This window comes from Capricornis sumatraensis, chromosome 7 (genome assembly GCF_032405125.1).
Source record: "Capricornis sumatraensis isolate serow.1 chromosome 7, serow.2, whole genome shotgun sequence".
NCBI classification, from domain to species: domain Eukaryota; kingdom Metazoa; phylum Chordata; class Mammalia; order Artiodactyla; family Bovidae; genus Capricornis; species Capricornis sumatraensis.
Window position 1 is genome coordinate 63226810 of NC_091075.1, and position 19396 is coordinate 63246205.

At 36.2% G+C, this 19396-nt stretch overlaps 1 protein-coding gene across 1 annotated transcript; it reads left to right on the forward strand.

The window, feature by feature from the left end:
- Window positions 1-1319: 1319 nt before the first annotated feature.
- Window positions 1320-17134, forward strand: TMEM33 (transmembrane protein 33). Its single transcript, XM_068974781.1, has 7 exons — window positions 1320-1651; window positions 3977-4071; window positions 4594-4781; window positions 8144-8211; window positions 9113-9246; window positions 14076-14159; window positions 15409-17134. The coding sequence occupies exons 1-7, from the start codon at window positions 1607-1609 to the stop codon at window positions 15536-15538; spliced, it is 744 nt and encodes a 247-aa protein (XP_068830882.1). The 5' UTR covers window positions 1320-1606; the 3' UTR covers window positions 15539-17134.
- Window positions 17135-19396: the final 2262 nt, after the last annotated feature.

Below are 19396 nucleotides of genomic sequence, written 5' to 3' on the forward strand. Positions count from 1 at the left end.
TTTGGTTCAGAATCCCATCACTTTCCCCCTTGTATATGCAATGGCCTCCCTATAAAGCCCCTGGATTTTTTTTAAAATTTTTGTGTTTATGTATTTGGCTGTGCTGGGTTTTATTTGAGGCATGCAGGATCTTTACTTGTGGCATGAGAGCTATTAACTGTGGCCTGTGGGATCTAGCTCTCCTAACCAGGGATTGAACTCGGGCCTCCTGCACTTGGAGCTCAGAGTCTTGGCCACTGGACCACCAGGGAAGTCCCGGAAGGCCCTGGTGTTTTGAATTATTTATTTATTTTTGGCTGTGCTGAGTCTTCATTGCTGCTGGTGGTACTGGCTTTCTCTAGTTGTGGTGAGGGGGCCTACTCTGTAGCTGCGATTCACGTGCTTCTCATTACAGTGGCTTCTCTTGTTGAGGAGCACAGGTTTCAGGGCAGGAGGGCTTCAATAGTTGCTGCATTCCGGCTCAGTGGTTGTAGCGCACAGGCTTAGTTGCCCACTTGCTCCTGGGATCTTCTCAGGTCAGGGATCAAACCTGTGTTCCCTGCACTGCAAGAAGTACTCTTAACCACTGGACCACCAGGGAAGCCTGCCCCTGGTGGGCTTATGGGTTTGCCCCTCTGATCATCCCCTTATCCTGTCTCCAGAGTGACCTTTGTGGTTATACTGAACTGTCCAGTTGCTTCATGCACTTTCTGTTGCTGTCTGCATTCCCCTTCCCCAATTAGCCAACTTCTTGTACTTCAAAACTTTGCGCCAGAATTAGGTTTTCTAGGAACGCTTCCGGGACGCAGCTGATTCAGGCCCCCCGCTGTGTGCCGCCTGTGATTAACTCCGCCTCTGCACACATTACTGACGCACTGGGCTATGACTGCCGTTTCTCCTCTCTCTCCCGCAGTCTGTGTCATAACCATCTCTGAAATATTCTTTGCCAAGTACAGGGCTTGTCACATAGCAGCTCTCATTAAGTGCTTGTTGAAATAACTAATTTTAGAGGTAGCATCAAAGAGCTTCGTGGGCCTCTGAAAGAAAACGGCAAAGAAAACATTTCCGAGGCTTCTGGATCAGGGAATAGAGAGCCTTTCTGGTTTGGCCACGGGTAGAGTGGACCAGCTCTGAGAGGACGATGAGGCAAAAGCTGCTTCAGCTGCCCGGCTTCTTAGCTTACAGAACAATGGGCGTGCAAGAAACGGGAAGCCAAAGCAAGAAAAACGACAGTTCCCGTCATGCCTCAGGGCACCGCTCCACCGTCCCCTCTGCGTCACCGCCTCTTCCCCACGGAAGCAAAGCGAGCACTTCCGGGTTCGGCAATAACCTGGAGCCGGTGGCGTTAGGTCGGTCCTGCTGGGCCCCGTTCCGAAGCTCCGCCTTCGTCTCGGTCTTTCTGGAAACCCAGCTTTGCTCTTGGCGGTGCCAAGCGGGTATTTTCCGGCCGTTGCGGGTGCCCTTGGGACAGTCCGCTGCACTGAAGCGGCGAGACCTTTGCTCTGTGAAGGTTCGGAAGCTCCCGCAGAGAACAGGGAAGCCGGTTCCCGGAGTTGCGGCCCCGGCGCTGACCTTCCTTTTTTCTCTTCCCGATTGCAGCGTCTCAGACGCTAGTGAGAGCGCCCCCATGGCGGATACGGCCCCCAACGGCCCCCAAGGGGCGGGCGCAGTGGTAAGTGAGCGGACAGGATCGTTTGGCTTGATTGCAAGTTAGGAAGGAGCTGGGAGTGTTGAAAGTCGGGTCCCAGGCGTTCCACCGGCTTATTGCTTTTGGGACTGGGATTAATGATAGGGGTGGGGGTGGGGAGAGAGCCGATCGTGAGCTAAGACGTTAGACGGAGCTAAAGTTTCTGATTCGGCAGCTACAACAGGCGAGCCTCCAGCAGTGGCCCTCACTTGTATGCCCACCTGAATGCCGAGGACAGAGGGCCTTTTCGTCTCTTCCCACCCTTCGGTCTCTGTCCTAGGTCCCACGGTTGAAGATGCGACCTGAGATTGTGCTGTGACACACGCCTCATTGCGCACATGCGTGCTGGCAGAGAAGAACGGTTTTTTCTCTTTTCCTCCTTCGTCATTTTACGAAGAGAAATATTAAGCTTATGTAAACTTTTATTTCTAGGATGCATTTCTGCTGCTGTCTTTTTTTTTTTTTTGGTACCAGAAGCAAAATTGTACTTAAACACTAAGCATGTGAATTGAGCCAGTCACTTTTTTAAAAAATGTACAGCATCTCTCTTTGTGCACACCTTTTTTATTTTGCTGAACCATTTCAGAGTTATATGCGTCATTATAATTAACCCATAATGTAGTACTTATGTAGAATATTTTTGTACAGACCACAATGCAGTTACCTCAAAAATTTGTGTAGTTCATTTGCAAATTTAACGTTGCTACTTGTTACCACCTAATATACAATTCATATTTAAATTTCCTCAATTGTCTTTTAAATTGCTTTCTTCTTATCCACACTCAATCAGAAAGCTTGCAGGGTGTTTACTGACCTTTGGTCCCTTTCAGTCTGGAATAATTCCCTTGTTCGTCTCTTCCCATTTTTGTCTTACCAGAGTCCAGACCTGTTGTTTTGCAGAATGCTCCTTAAATTGGAATTACCTAATTTTTTGTATCCCCCCACCCCCCTTGACTAGATTCAGGTTAAATGCTTGGTAGGAATATTAAATAAGAGAGATTTCGTTCTTCTCAGGGCATTTTATATATATCAGGAATCATCTTATGTTGATTTATCCCATCACTGGAGTTTGGTCATTTGGCTTTGGTGGTGTCCACCAGATTCTCTACAGTAAAGATAACTTCCTGTCTTTGTGAATAAAGAGTATTCTGTGTCATGATACTTTAAGATTATGTGAATAATTTTTCACCTCAATATTTTTTTCACCCAAAGATCCATTGATATTTTTTGCCTGAATTATTTGTCGTGGTCAGTCAGTTCACTCTTAAAATGTAAACCAATACATTTTCTTAGATCTTTTTTTAAACTATGTAGTTAAAAAATGCACATGCATAAAAGAGTACGAGGTGAAACGCAGAATTCAATGATTTATCACAAAATGAATACCCTAAACAAATAGATTTTTTTAAAATGTTCTAAAATTAAATTTCAGACAGTTGTGTACAGTCTGAATATTTGTAGAGAAACTGAGCACTGTAAGCTGGATTCATCCTTCCACTTGACTTACTGGTGACCATTTAAATTTACAAGAGTAACATGTAGTAGGTTTGGATAGAATAAACCCCGAGGCATGTATCTGAAACTACCTGCATACTGTTAGAAAGCCTGCATTAAAACTAAAAACATCCTTGAAATTTTAAAATAGGCTTGCGTTTCTTTCCCCAAAGTTTTTTGTATCTTCTTCTAAAAAGAATTAAAGTTAGATTGGTTCCAGCAGTGTTTGAGACTCCAGGTTAAAACCTGTTAGGTTTGAAATCCTTTTTGTGTAAACATTGTTTCTAAAACATTAAATAGAATACAGAATAGCAGAATCCATCACACATAGTAAAAGTAAGTATTGTTTTTGTGAAATTTGTTTTATTTTATATACTCACATGTTTATGTTGGGTCATGATGTAAAAATTGTTTATGTAGATACTATCCAAAAATGTAAAAGCCACTTAAGAATTTGAATATGAAATACAGTTTGAGAAAATCAATTTTAAGTTATTGAATTACTGTGATGGACATATCTTTTAGCAAAATGCAGCAAAAGAAAAGATAGAATGAGGAATAAGTGGAGAAGAAAGTGATATGTGCATGTTTAGTCTAGGGCCACAGAAATCTGTGAAAAACTTGTCAGGGAGCTTTCAGGAGAAGGAAGAAACTCACTAATGAAGAAACAATTGCCCTAAGAGTTATACCTAAAAAAACCAGTTGGTACAGGAGCGTTGAGACATTTTGAATAGGACTAAAATTGCAAAATAGTCATCCTTTAAAACATAATTTGCAAGCTTAATTTAACTGCAGTATTTTTCTTTTTAAATTCAGCAATTCATGATGGCCAATAAACTGGACACAGCAATGTGGCTTTCTCGCTTATTCACAGTTTACTGCTCTGCTTTGTTTGTTCTGCCTCTTCTTGGGTATGTATTATACGTGTTTCTGCTGTTCAGTCCATTTTTTTCTGGAATACCTTTTTAGATATCACACTTCGTTAAACAGCCAGGGGGTTGATAAATAATAAAACACATGTCTCATCCTTAAAGGTACTAATATTCTAGTAATAGTACCAACTGGAGGTATAATTTTATATTATGTGGTTTGTGAAAAGTAACATCACATTGAAAATCTGAGAGGAAATGAATGTGGGGATGAGTTCATGTTTTTTTGCCTTTTTGAGTGTTTAAGAGGAAGAATGGCTGCTTTCCAAAATTCAGTTGGATATTGTACATCAATTATACTTCAGTAGAGATAAACGTTCAGTTGGGTATATATATAAAATGATGCTTCTAAAAAGCTTCAGTAGAGTCACATAATTTTTTTTTCTATTCTCAAGTAATAGATTTAGGTATTAGGTGTTGTGCAATTATGATGCAATTCACAAAGGAGGAAGAGGTATGGTAGCTGTTTACGTCTCCTGATGATCTCTCCACTGTAATTCGCAGGTTGCATGAAGCGGCAAGCTTTTACCAACGTGCTCTGCTGGCAAATGCTCTCACTAGTGCTCTGAGGCTGCACCAAAGATTACCACACTTCCAGTTAAGCAGAGCATTCCTGGCCCAGGCTTTGTTAGAGGACAGCTGCCACTACCTGTTGTATTCACTCATCTTTGTCAATTCCTACCCTGTTACAAGTATCCTTTTTTACCGTTTTGACAGTGAAATTACTTACTGAATGTAGGGAGATCACTTTTGATTATTTTTTTGCTACTGGAAGGATTCGGCAATGAAGGTGTTCCATGAAGCCTGGGTTGGTTAGTTTGTTGGCACTTAGAAAGCAGATACGTTAAGTATAAGAGATTCTGACTCTAAAATGTGAAGTCCAAGTTTTGAAGAGGTGATTGGGAATTTTAAACTTTTTATATTTGAACTTATAAACTTCTCTGTTAGCAATGGATATTGCAAAATTCAGATTCAAAGCACAAGCCCATGGAGGACTTACATTTTAATATGTGAGTTTCTTTCATTTAACTCACACCTTCTTTGGGAAGATACCCAGATGTCTTGCTTTAAGAAAAGAGAAATCCTTAGCTCTGTCTTTTAACTTTAAACAAAAGGAAATTAATCAAGAAATAACTTATATTTAAGCCGAGAATGAGGTAATTAATAAAGTAAAAAGAAATTAGTATTTGCTTTGAATAGCCTGAAATGCAAGAGACGCTGGTTCAATTCCTGGGTTGGAAAGATCCTCTGGAGAAGGGCCAGGCTACCCACTTCAGTATTCTTGGGCTTCCCTAGTGGCTCAGATGGTAAATGCAGGGGACCTGAGTTTGATCCCTGGGTTGGGGAGATCCCCTGGAGGATGACATAGCAACCCACTCCAGTATTCTTGCCTGGAGAATCCCCATGGACAGAGAAGCCTAGCAGGCTGTAGTCCATGGGGTCGAAAAGAGTCAGACACAACTGAGCCACTAAGCACAGCACAACACAAAGTAGAAAATAAGGACAGACCCATGGAGTTTTGGAATTTGTAAGTTTATACATTTCAGAAATATGTTGTGGGATAATAGGTAATTTTTAAATGAAGGGGAAGAGATTCTTCAGTTTGATGTTTGGGAAGCAATAGCTTTAACATTGCTAAACAGATTGTTTACTGTGGGACCTTTGATACGGTAACGTGCAGTGTGAGACTAAGAGTTACCAGTCTTTGCTAAACTTAATCATTTTAATCGGTTGTCCACCCAGCTACCCAGTTCCCCTTGAATCATCCCTTAGGAAAATATTCTGTACTTTAAGAAGTGTTGCCCTTAAGTGTTCTTGAATATTTATGATACAGCTGTACATAATGGAAAGCACAATAAAATATGTCTCTAACACAAGTCTTAAGGAGAAGAGAATGGAAGGAAAATTTTTTTGAGCACTTGTTTTGACAGTATATGCGACATTCTAAAGAAAATTATTATGAGCATTGTATTATTGATAAGTATACTGAGGCTCAAGGAGTTTAAAATAACCTGCCTGATAGCACATTGGCAAGTGAATAGTAGTGTAGGTAAAACTCGCTAGATAATCCTTGTACTGCAGCTGTAAGCGATTAGCACGTTTGTTGACATATCATTGGATTGACCTGTTTTTATCAGCCACATTCATTGAGGTTCTTTACAGTCAGCAATATTAAAATTCTTGCTTTTCTGAGATATAATGGGAAATTATATAGAGATTCTTGTTTCTGCCCTTAGTAGCTTAAAAGTTCCTTGAAGAGAAAAATAGAAATGGTAGAAACTGTTTTCTAGATATTAATGTAGAGCAAATTGAAGACATCAGTTATGATTTCTGGGACATTTATATTGAGTGAATCCTGAGATGCTGCCAAATGACTCAATGACAGTGAAGACAACCTCTCTGTCTTTTCTGTCCAGTTATTTGCTATGCCATCTCTAGGGAATGTTGAAGATTAAGGATTTAATGTTCTTTAATTCTTACTGGGAGGGGAGTATGTAGTGGGAATAACATAAGCTATTAATTGACAAGAAATACTAATCTGATTCCTAAAGTAGTTAGGTGTTACATTAGTAAAAGTGAGCCCAAAGTCATGTTCTGATCTTTGCTCTTAGAAAGGTGATATATTGTCCTATTTCTATTATACACTCTTTGTCCCTTGAATTTTCTAGATAGTTTAACAATGAATGCTAAAATTATGAGTCTCTTATCAAGGATTTCTGAACTATAGAATGTTAGAGATAGGACTTCTTAGAAACCCCTAGCTTTGATCACTGCAAATTTGTACGACAGAAGATGGAACTTGGCCTAGGGAATTGAAGTTAGTGTCAGAGCCAAGAATGAGACCCAGATATCTTGACTCTGAATTCAGGATTCTGTTAAAAGTGTAAAGCTATTTTTATGTATGTGTGATTTCTTCTCAGGAGATTGGCATTTTATTTAATTCTTATAAGTGACAGGGAAGGTTTGGTCAGGATATTAATTGAATAACTTTTATGTTAGAGAGTTAGAATTCTTACAACACTTGGCTGTGGGTCAGTGTTTTACTTGCCAGTAGGAACTTAGGAACCTTTGGGTCCTAAATGATGAGTTATGGTTATAATGAATTTGATACTCAGATTGTGTCATAGTGGTCATCATTTCCCTCACACCAAGCTTCCAGTTGGTGTAGAAAAATATCATGGATTATTTTTTAGACATTGCTATTGAGGACAAGTGTTTTTTCCATTTATGATTAACAGTCTATATCATTTCATGGAAATAACTTGGACAAGTGGGGGTTTTTTGTTATCAACCTAGCAGAAGTTGGGATAAATAGAGTATTTTGAGCAATTTCCATTTTTTAAAAAAGCTAAAAGAAAATTGTATATATTATCTATCACAAAAAGCCAAATAATGAAACTTAAAATGAGGATTCTTTGCTCATGTCTATAATTAAAACTGATGAAACTCTCAATTGAGTATATATACAAACCAGGTATATAATGTCTTTTTTATTTGTACAGATTGAGAATACCTTAACCATGAAAGCTTGACTATAAAAGCTTGATTGGAACCGTATCTCAAACTAATGAAATCCTTGTAGGAAAAATGAGTTAAAGATCTATAGTTGAGGAAAATTTGGGAACTGCTTTTTAAACCATTACCCTATACTCCTTCTTAAGTTGTTGAAAGCAGTACAGAGACTGTGTTGGTATTTGATGGCTAAGGTATTCCGTCCAGAATGACCATTGTGGGGTTAAAAGCCATATTATTTACTTATCACTTTGAGGTGGTCTAGATTTTAATTTAATTTAGCAAATGTTCACAATATGTTATATACTAGAAATAGGGGAAAAAACTTTTTCACTATTCATAAAAAGAACTGTGGGTTTAAAAAAATGTTTACAGATTTAAAAAAAACACTTCATTTTATGAAGTATCAGTGAAACAGAAGCCATCACTGAACTCATTTTAGCAGATGCCATTTCAGATCTGTATACTTGAACATAATACATACCCTGTTGTGCAAAGTACTTGATGAATTTGTAATGTTTTCCTTAATTATTTTCTTCAGTGAGTATTTTCCCAGTCTTGTTATTTTCTTTGCTTCATGCTGCCACATACACAAAAAAGATCCTTGATGTAAGTAGAACAATGTTGGCCTTGTCTTTTGACTCCCGGATTTACAGGTAGTTGACACAAATTTGAGTTCCAAGACATTTGGGCGTGTGTCTCAGAAAGTTCTTATGTTCCTTACAGACCTGCTCTAAATTCGTGATTTGAAAATTTTGGAATTTTTTATTGTTTCAATAAAATAGTACATTTTGTAATAATGGATTGTAGTTAAAATCACTGCCCAGTTCCTGGAGGAGTTTCAGAAGTTTGAAATACATTAGATAAGTTGTCAGAAGTCTCATTCTGTCAGTGATTTTAACATACTAGATGAGTAGAGTGTACTGAATTTCTTTACACTGATGTTCAAAGCTACTGCGTTTCTAAAACATTTTCTTATTCCTGAGTCGGAACATTTAGTCTAATAACCTCCATGTGCCAGGCAGATTGACTGCATATGCACTGAAGATTAAATTAAAATATCCAAAAATTTGCCTTGTGTTGGCCTTTTTCTTTATCTCCATAGTTCTTGGGTTATAGCAGTAAACTGAACTTTATGATTTCTATCTTTAATTAACTAAGGAATCTCAGATACTTTCTGCACAGCCAGATTTTGTTATGGTCAGAGAAATCACCACCACTTTTAGTGGAATAATCTAATCTTTCTTAAACGAAGCATCAATGAATGAAAAGGGCTTTTATTAAAATTCTCTATTTAATTCTTCAAATATAGAAAATACAGTGAAGCAGGAAAATATGTTAACTTTTGTCCCTAAAAGTATAGTTTGTAAATTTTTATATCATCATTTTCAAATAATTGTCTTTTGATTGTATTGCATGTTAGATATGCCATTTATCTAAGGAAAGAAAATAATTGAGTGATCGAAAATGCTTTCATGACTTCTAATATTTATTTTCTTACGTTTTTAAGGCAAAGGGTTCAAATAGTTTACCTCTGCTGAGATCTCTCTTGGATAAATTAAGCACTAATCAACAGAATATTCTGAAGTTCATTGCTTGTAATGAAATATTCTTGATGCCTGCTACAGTTTTTATGCTTTTCAGGTAAGAATAAAAATACATTTATTTTAGGAGGCTGATGTCTAAGTGAATATAATAAATGTATCAACTCAAGTTTTATGCTGCTTAAATCTATTGAAATAAATACTAGTATGTAGAGCTTGATGGATCTTAGCAATCATCTTCTCATGTGATAGTAGAGAACTACTGTGATAGCATTACTACTGTAGTAGACTATAGTAAACCTAGGAATTTGTCTTCTTTATTATTTCCTGCTGCTGCTGCTGCTAAGTCGCTTCAGTCGTGTCCGACTCTGTGCGACCCCCATAGAGGGCAGCCCACCAGGCTCCCCCATCCCTGGGATTCTCCAGGCAAGAACCCTGGAGTGGGTTGCCACTTCCTTCTCCAATGCATGAAAGTGAAAAGTGAAAGTGAAGTCGCTCAGTCGTGTCCGACTCTTCACGACCCCATGGACTGCAGCCTACCAGGCTCCTCCGTCCATGGGATTTTCCAGGCAAGAGTACTGGAGTGGGGTGCCATTGCCTTCTCCGTATACAGTATGAGTTATTTAACATTTTGAAAATTATTTTCCAAATAACTACTTTTGAAAGAGTCTTAGAAAGGCTAATTTAGTCCATTGTAACATTACTGAGATTATTTTTCCCATACTGGAGAAAAATCTGAAAAGTTAAGGTCTGGTATTGGTAGTTGCCTACTGCCACCTCCTTATTTTGTTTGTTAGTTATGAGAAGAATGCGTAAGTAAAGAAAACCTTCTTTTTGAAAATAGAACATTAGGATAGTATTGGCCTCAGTCTCTGAATTCTTGCATTTAAGTTATAAAACTACATTTCTCTCAAGAGGGCAAGGCTGATTCATGTTGTACAGCAGAAGCTTAACACAACATTGTTAAGCAGTTATACTCCAATTAAAAAATAAATTTTTAAAAATGTAAAAATATGTAAAGGAAAATAGTTAAATAAAACTACATTTCTTCCCAGATTATTGCTTTTTCAATTTTCAGTTTCTCAGATAATAGGACATTACAGATAAAAAACTAAAATATCATTTAACTATGAATGCTAGTTGCAATTCTGTCCTCTCCTTCCCAGAGCTAAGGAATTTGATAAGAGTGCATATATGTAGTTATTTTAAAGGACTTACACAGATAGGAAATGTGTATTATTATTTTATGGGTGTGGGGCTTTGTTTCATTTTTATTGTACATCACAGGCATGAGTTGTGTGCACCTTGCTGCTTTCACTCATACAGTATGTTTTTGTGACCTGTTTATATTGACATTCACAGTTCTGGTTTTGTTTAATGGGTGTATAGTGCTCCATCATATTATTATGCTACATTTTATTAATGGCCGTTTGTTTTCAGATTTTTACTTTTCCAAATGTTGCTGCAGTAAACATTTTTTTTTAACCTGTCTGCTTATACTTTTGTGTGAATCCATATATACTTTTACTGAGTCTAAGCTGGGTATATTTTATATTTAATAGACCATGTACCAAATTGCCCTCTAATAGATCTGTGTTACCTATTTTCCATAGTCTCATTAGTTTGTAACAAACATTTTTGTCTGAAATATTTCATTTTAATGTTCATTGCCTTGATTAACTAGTGAGGTTTCTATATACCAACGGTTACTCCTTTCCTTAGCAGTGTTTTTAAGCTGGTAAGAGAGTTTTTTAGATTTCCTCATAAATACATCTGTACCATTGTTGTAAATAATATTTTCCTCTGAAAATTCCAGGATCACCACATGTTGTTAAGCTGTGGGGTTCCAAACTAGATAATATAATTTAAATAGGGTCCTAGAATGGTACAATGGAAAAACTTACCGAGTGTCAGGGAGCTGGATTCTGGATGATTTGACAGTTAACTAGGCCTTCTGGGCCTTGTTTTTGTACATTTAAAAAACTAATAGTAGTTGAAATTAGTAACTTCAAAAAATCCTTCCAATTGTAACGTTCCATGAATATTAAGTATAGAATTTGATGCAACTGTATTTGTCTATTATTCTCCTCTGGAATTTTCACCCTAGAGGTTAATTCATCTTTTTTTGTGATCCTCATCATACACTTAAACATTTTAATTGATGAAAGGAACTTTTTACCCTCTTTCTTTCTTGCTTATTTTTCTGTTTCTTGGGTCGCCTGGTCTTGGGTATCCCCAAATTCTGTGATTTGCTTTATGTACCTGAGTGAAAGTTAAAATGTAGCTACCAAAACTAACTCTATATGTGGAGATAATTGGTGTCTATTCAGGTTAATAAACAGAACACTTTGTTCTCCTTTTAAGTAAGCTGAAGAGAATTACAATGAAATGCTGAGACGCCAAGCACATTTAAACAAAAAACCTCATTATTGGAACTGTAGTGAATTTTTTGTTGGCATACCAAGTTTTTACTATATTGGTATATTAAGTCAGTTGTGGTATTTAGTCTTTTATTTAAACACTTACAATGTACAAGTTGATCTTAATTTTTAAGATTATTATAAAGGAAATGAGAATTTACCAAAATATTTAAATAGAAGAATCATGTTATTTTTAAAAAGTAAAGCTAAGTAATGAAGTATTATTCAATTCCCTAATTAAGAGAAGCTATTAATGGTTCAAGTTTGTCACTTGACTTTAACACAGATTATAAAGTTAAACATTTCAAGTCATTATTCCTTAAATGCTACCTTTCATGGTAGAAGCACCGTCTAATATTAGAAGGCCTTGTTATTAAGTTAAAGTTGTAGCAATAATGCATAGAACTATATTTAGAAGTGAACAGTTTTTGAGTTTATCTTACACATGGAGTCTGTGAATTAGTTTATCTTACATAATACACACACATGTGCAAAGACAGATAAAAGGATGATCATTTTGGGTTTGTTCATTAGTAGAGAGCATGTTAGTACATGCATAAAATGGAATATTTCAGGTTGTAAAAAGAATAAGATAATTTGTGTGTTGTGATAGGGGATGATCGCTAAGATACAATACATTTAAAGTGAGTTGAGAACTGTGTAGGGTATTCCCCATTTATGTTTGAGGTGTGCGTGTTTAAAGGCATATATGTTTCGTTCTGTTTCATCTCTTTTTTTTGGAATATAGTTGTTTTATAACGTTCTGTTCGTTTCTGCTGTGCAGCGTCCTGAATCAGTTATATGTGCGTATGTCCTCTCCCTGTTGGCCCTTCCTCCCGATGCCCCGTCCCACCCCTCCAGGTCATCGCAGAGCACTGAGCTGAGCTCCTGTGCTCGCAGCTTCCCACTAGCCGTCTGTCTTGCACATGGTGTGATGCATATATGTCAGTGCTGCCCTCAGTGTGTGCTGCCCTCTTCTTCCCACCCTGTGTTCACACGTCCCCTCTCTGCCTTCTCTACATCTGCCTCTCTGCTCCTGCCCTGCAAGTACGTTCATCAGTACCTTTGCTAGATTCCATATATATGCGTTCATGTATGATATTTATTTTTCTCTTTCTGACTTATTCCCTCTGTATGACAGACTCTAGGTATGTCCACAGGGTTCTTCATCTTTAAAATAGGAATGATAATACCACTTCCTTCCTAGAGTTAACTGAGTTCAGTGCATTACAGAGTGAGCACTGCGTTTTAGCCATTATATACACTTGTTTATGTAAATTTCTGGAAGGCTATATTAGAGACTGCTGTAACTTTGATTAAGGAACTAACTTGGATGATGGAAAATTTGTGTTTCATTGAATATTCTTTTCTACTTAATGTGTTCTGTAATGCCTCTATTTTTCAATTTACAGAGTTAAACTTTTATCACATGATTTATTGGAGAAAGATATATTTAGTTATAAATTTGTAATCATGTAAATTTTTATTATGAAAGTAATACAGTTGGGGGGGGCAGAGAGGCTAAAAAGGAGAATTGCCTGGCAGTCCAGTGGTTAGGACTCTGTGCTTCTACTGCAGGGGGCTGGGATTTGATCCCTGCTCAGGGAACTAAGATCCCACAAGCTGTGTGGGTCTGACAAGGGTGAGTGGGGAGGCTAAAAAAATTTAACCAAAAAATCAAACCACATTTAGGATCTTGATGCATTTATTCTACCCCAAATTTTTAAAATATAGTTGTAATAATATGTATAGTTTTATATCCTGCTTTGTTCAGATTTCCTGTGTAGTTTTCAGTAGTCAAGATTTTAAGTAATTGCATACTGAATCCATCAAATATACATATCATTTACTCAGCCCTGCTACCCAACTGGGCTTCCCTGGTGGTTCAGATGGTAAAGAATCTGCCTGCAATGCAAGAGACCCAGGTTCAATCCCTGGGTGGAGAAGATCCCCTGGAGAAGGATACCCACTCCAGTATTCTTGCCTGGAGACCGTTAGTTTGTTGCTGTGTTTTATTTGTGGTTGTTTTAGTGAACATCTTAAGAGAGTTTTTCCTAGGAAAGGATTCCAGACTTAGAATTTCAGAAACATGTATATGACTCTTGGGGTATTATGATTGTCAGTTTAACCAAGAAAAATAAATAATATAGGCTATGTTTAGCCTATACTCACATTTACTAGTGAGCCTATATGGTTTTATTAATTTTCTTATTTGTTTATACCAAATAAACTTTTCATTTTAAATATTTTATAAAAAGTTTTAAAACTTGATTACCAATTATTAGTGGCAGTTGTTGAAGCATTTATATAACATTTTCTGATTTATTTAATAGCTTTAAAAAATTTAACAATACCTACATGAATAACTTGGACTTAGATATGATAGATAGTATTATGATCATTTGATGAATGTAAACACACGCATTGTCCAGTTAAGTTGCCTTTAAATGTTGAGTATACATATGAATCGATAATGTATATTTATTTCCCTTGTATTTGTTTATTTCAGTGGTCAAGGAAGTTTGTTCCAGCCTTTTATATACTATAGATTCCTTACTCTTCGATACTCCTCTCGAAGAAATCCATATTGTCGGTAAGCTTGTGATTAGTTTAAATCTATTTTATTTATTAATAGTATTGTGAAATATACCATTTGTAACTTTTAAGACTTGTTTAACTTTTGTGTTAGAATTTAGAAGCAAGCAATGTTTTGCGAATCTAAGTTCTAGAATTGATGAGGTGCTTGCTTTTCAGACATTAAGACTGAAGTTTTCTTGACCACATCTAAAACAGTGCTAAAGCGTAAGGAATTTAAAACTGTGTAGGACAAAAGTCTCCCTCTCCTGGTACTATCCTAGTTGAGGAAACACATCGCAAATAAGGAAGGAAACAGTAGTGCAGGATGTGGTATTCACATGTCAACCTGTGATGAATTTCATGTTTATTGTATCAGTACTGTAGTCCGCAAGAGGGGAGAGATCATTAAACCAGAAGAGAGAAGAGCCCAGGAAAGTTTCACAAAATATTTTAATTTGTTCTGGAAGGATTAAAGACTTTCAATAGCCAGTGAGAACAAGAAAAAGCATTTTAGGTAGGAAAACAATAGGAGCACAAGTTCAGAGGCAATAAGATAAACACAGTTTCAGGGGCACATTTGGAGGCCTGTTTGACCGGAAGGGAAATACCGAGTGGTGAGTGGTTAGAGCGGAGATATAAAGGTATATTGGAACCATATCATAAAACTTCTTGAGCCTCAGGGTAAGAAGTTTGGAACTTAGTACTTTTTAGATGTAGAGGAATGATGGTGGGCTACAGTCCATGGGGTCACAGAGTCTTAACATGACTCAGCAACTAAATGATAGCAACATTTATTGATCATTTTCTGTGTTGCCTCATTGAAACTTCACTGTGACTCCAATAAGTACATATTCCCATTTTTCAGATGAGGAAGGCTGTAAGAGGCAGTATGTTCTTTTAAGGAAATGGTAGGAGGGATAGCTCGTATTAGATAACTTTCACATTCTTGCTCTCTTTTTTTAGACCTAGTTGAATTTGCGTAAGTCAGATGTGAAGATTATGTGACTCAACTGTGAAGGAAATACAAATCATCCCTAATCTCAGCCCTTAGAGAGCCATTTATTAAATGCATTTATTAAATGAATGTTTTCCCCAAAAAAGGACACAGGTGTTGATTTGGGGAATTTTAATTCTGTATGTTGCCTGCAGTACATCCTGGTTATTACTTCTTTCAGTTCTTAGTGGAAAGTCGTTATCAGCATTTACTCTTGAATCACATTGCTTTTTCATTGAGTTTCTGAAAGAAAACATATTTTATGTTGCAGGACCTTGTTTAATGAACTGAGGATTGTTGTTGAACATCTTATAATGAAACCTGCTTGCCCACTGTTTGTGAGAAGACTTTGTCTCCAGAGTATTGCCTTTATAAGCAGACTGGCACCAACGGTCGCATAGTGTAACATCCAGCTAAGTTATATATAATATAAATAAGCATTGTTAGCTGCTGGTACTTCTGCTAGGGATGGATAATTCCAGGTGTAAAACTGACCTCAATGCAATTTACATAATTTACATAAAATGCATCTCAAAAGTAATCATTTTCCTGGCATGTTAAATCAAGCCTTTCAAATACTTTCTGAGAAACTTTCTTGTGATGTGTTGTTAATAGTTAAGGAAGTTTGAATCTTGTGATAAATGTATCAAGAATTCTTTAGATGCTGCTGTGCCTTTATCATGAAGTACATTTATTTGTCTGGTAAAAATAGCTCTAAAGTTTGTTTTCATCTAATTGGTAACCTGAATTTACATCTGGCATGAGTTCATTATGATAATATTAACATGTAAATTCAGTATACTTTGAGACAGTATTCTTTTGCCATTCAGTAATTTTGGTTGATGGTTGTAACAAAAACACCTCCCTCCTCCTGTATTTAATTTCAAAGTGCTTTTATGTAGAGTTTGTACTGCTTCATTAGGACAGATTTATTTTGAATTTCTTTATGTATCTTATACTATGAGCTTCCAAAATTTTATTTTCATATTTACTTCTGTGGCTTTGGGTTTCTTTTTTCTTACAGGCCCAGCTGAAAGGTTGTTAACCAACTGGGTAAATACTTGTGGTCACCTAAACATTTTACATCAGCGAGCAGTAGTCATACAGTTTTCCTCTCAGAGACAGGTTGAATAACATTTCTCAAATAGTAAATCCTTCTTTTAGGATTGTGGATACAATTACTTAGATCGGATTCTTGACTGCCAGTTTTCTCAGTTTCCTAGGCTTGAATTTTCATGGACAGTTGCACCAGTTCAGGTGCCCTTTGAAAGGAATGTAAGTGAAGATTGAGCTGTGACTGAACTCTGTATCTGTTCTGAAATAATAATGAAGATCATACATACTTACCTATCAAATTTCATTTAACAGATTAAATAGAAAGGTTTATAGGTGTTGGTTATTGATTGGGAATGGGGCCAGAGGAGTTGTGGGGGAAATAGTGTGCATTTCAGTCTTGTAATGCATGGATGAATTTAGAGGAATTGAATGTATTATGCAACTGTGATTTGAGTTGTTTAACATATGAAACACATTTGTTGAGCTTCCATCAACTCCTTTTTAAAATTCATTCTCACCTTTATTTATTGCATGATTGGAAATGTTTAAAACATGGCAAAATGTTAATGCAGAGTAACGTAATGGTTTTTGTAACCAGTTTTCTTCTATGTGCATGTAATTTGGATTTCTCAAATATACTCAGTGACTTAGCAGTAACATCAGTTTTCTTTTTATTCAACTTTTTGGTCTCTAGAAATGTGATACCTTCTTGATAGCTCAACTGTAACCAGCTATTTTTGTAATTTTGTAATATTACCTACAAAGTTAGAGAAGCCTCATAATACACAGTCGATTGTTGGGGGGCACTCTCATTGTCACTATGTGTGTAATCTGATGGTTTTTAAAACTAAATTTTCTAGAGCAATAAATTAACTTTAATGTTAAGTAAACTATATATTATTTCTAATGATGTTTTTTAAAAATTTGAATTATATCAAGAAATTATGGCAGCTGAAGGCGTATTTTTCTTAAGTTACTAAGTTTCTTTGTTTTCTACAATTTTTTTATCTTGAGATAATTTTAGATTTGTAAAAATGTTGTAAAAAATAGTAGAGTTTCTGTATATCCTTTACTCAGCTTCCCCTTGTATTAACAGATTCCATAAGTATAGAACATTTATCAAAACTAAGAAATTAACCCTGGAACAATACTATTAACTACTAAGATGTGGAACTTAAATTTCACCAGTTTTTCCATTTATTGATTTTCTTTTTTTGTGCTCTCTTTTAACCATGATTGTTATTTTTAATGATCTGTTAAGTATGCCTCTGTTTTTATTTTTTCTTCTTTATTTTGAAAACTATTATTGATCAAAAAGATTTTCCTAAAGGAAATAATTCAGGTGGGCTTTAATGAAAAGAATTTAACATTAATACTATTAAAATTTAAAACTCTGTGTGCTTCAGAAGTTGAGGCTTTTATCATATAATGGGATTATACTTCTGATATATTTTTTAAAGAAAAGTTTGGCTTATAAATAAGCTTCCCTGGTGGCTCAGATGGTAACAAATCTGCCTGCAGTGCAGGAGACCCAAGTTCAGTCCCTGGGTGGGGAAGGTCCCCTGGAGAAGGAAATGGCAACCCACTCCAGTGTTCTTGCCTGGAATATTTCATGGACAGAAGGGCCTGGTGATTACAGTCCATGAGGTTGCAAAGAGTGGGACACAACTGAGCAACTAATACTTTCACTTTCCTTTCACTAAACTCATGAAAAAATAAATCCTACAATTTGAGCATTGCCAGATGTTTAGTTTGCATGAACTTATAGTTAGGAATTTTGCAGTACGAATATGTACAGTCAGCTCATTCGACATCTGAAAGTACAGTGTAACTTTATATCTATCAAGTTAAAATTAAAGAAATACAGGAACTTCCTTGGTGATCCAGTGGTTAAGACTCCACCAGTCCAATGCAGAGTGCGTGAGTTCAAGCCCTGGTCAAGGAACTAAGATCTCACATGCCGCGAGGCCAAGAAAATAAAATTGTATGTCTTGGATGTCATTTACACAATGCAAAATGTATAACAAGAAAATTATTATAATAGAGTATATAGAATGAGTGTACTAGGAAAAGTTACAGCTGCTGAATTTATTTTTAATACAGCATAGCTGAATTTATTTTTATGTGTTTAAAAATAGTTGATTTAACATCTTGACTGTCTGATTGTTTAGGAAGTTTTATAGTGCTGCTGTTCTAGCAGTTTTAAATATTAAACTTTCTTGGACAGGGGTAGGCCTCATACAGAATCTACTTTATTCTAACAGAGATTCTGTATTCCTTTTGTATACTTGATTCCTCATGAATTTTAACTAACATCAGTCCAAAGAGAAATTTCTTAAATAAAGTTTGAGATCAGAATGAATGAAACTAATTTTGAGGGATTGTGGTAAAGATCCTTATGTAATGTTAACAAATGTGTTTTAATTAACATAGGTCTGAAGCTCCTCTCCACCCCTACCCAAAGCCCTTTTTGATCTGCTAGCTTAATGCTGTCACCCAAATTGAGGCTGATTTTTATTCTGTGGTGAAAAGCTCAAGGGAGAAAGTAACCAGTTATGCTGATGAGCAGTAGATGGCACTCTTGCCTCAAGTAGTCCCCAGCTGTTTATCATGCCATGTTGAAAGGTTAAATGTCACTAAATCCTGAGTCAGCCATAAAACTAAGGACCTGAATTCCATGATTCTCTTTAATATATAACTATTCAACGTTCAGTAAATATTTAATAAGCATTTACTCTTGAGTACATTTTTTAAATACAAAAACGTTCAAAAGCTGGAATAAGTACCCTATTAATATCTGCTTCCTAGGTAAATAGAATAGGCCACAGTTAGTGGTATTACTCAGATCATAGTCTCTCTGCTGTTTTTGTTTTTGTTTCCCTAAGTGCCTAATTTACCTAAACATGTCAGTTATAAAATTTTTCTTTCACCTTCATTTTAAGGTATAGAGAAAATGGTACTTAATTTTTTTCATGGTCATTTTGTAGGTAAACAAGGTACAGCCAGTTCCATCTCTTAAAATTAAGACTTCACAGTAATACAAAAGCATGTTGATAATTTTGGATATTAGGAATGGTGCCTAGAGTTGTAAATTCAGTTTGAGTTACAGAGACAGCTAATTTCATTTAACACCTTACTGAAATTTCTCTAGAATTAAGAGAATTCTGAGAGGCTATACGATAGCATAGTTCAATGGATTTAGT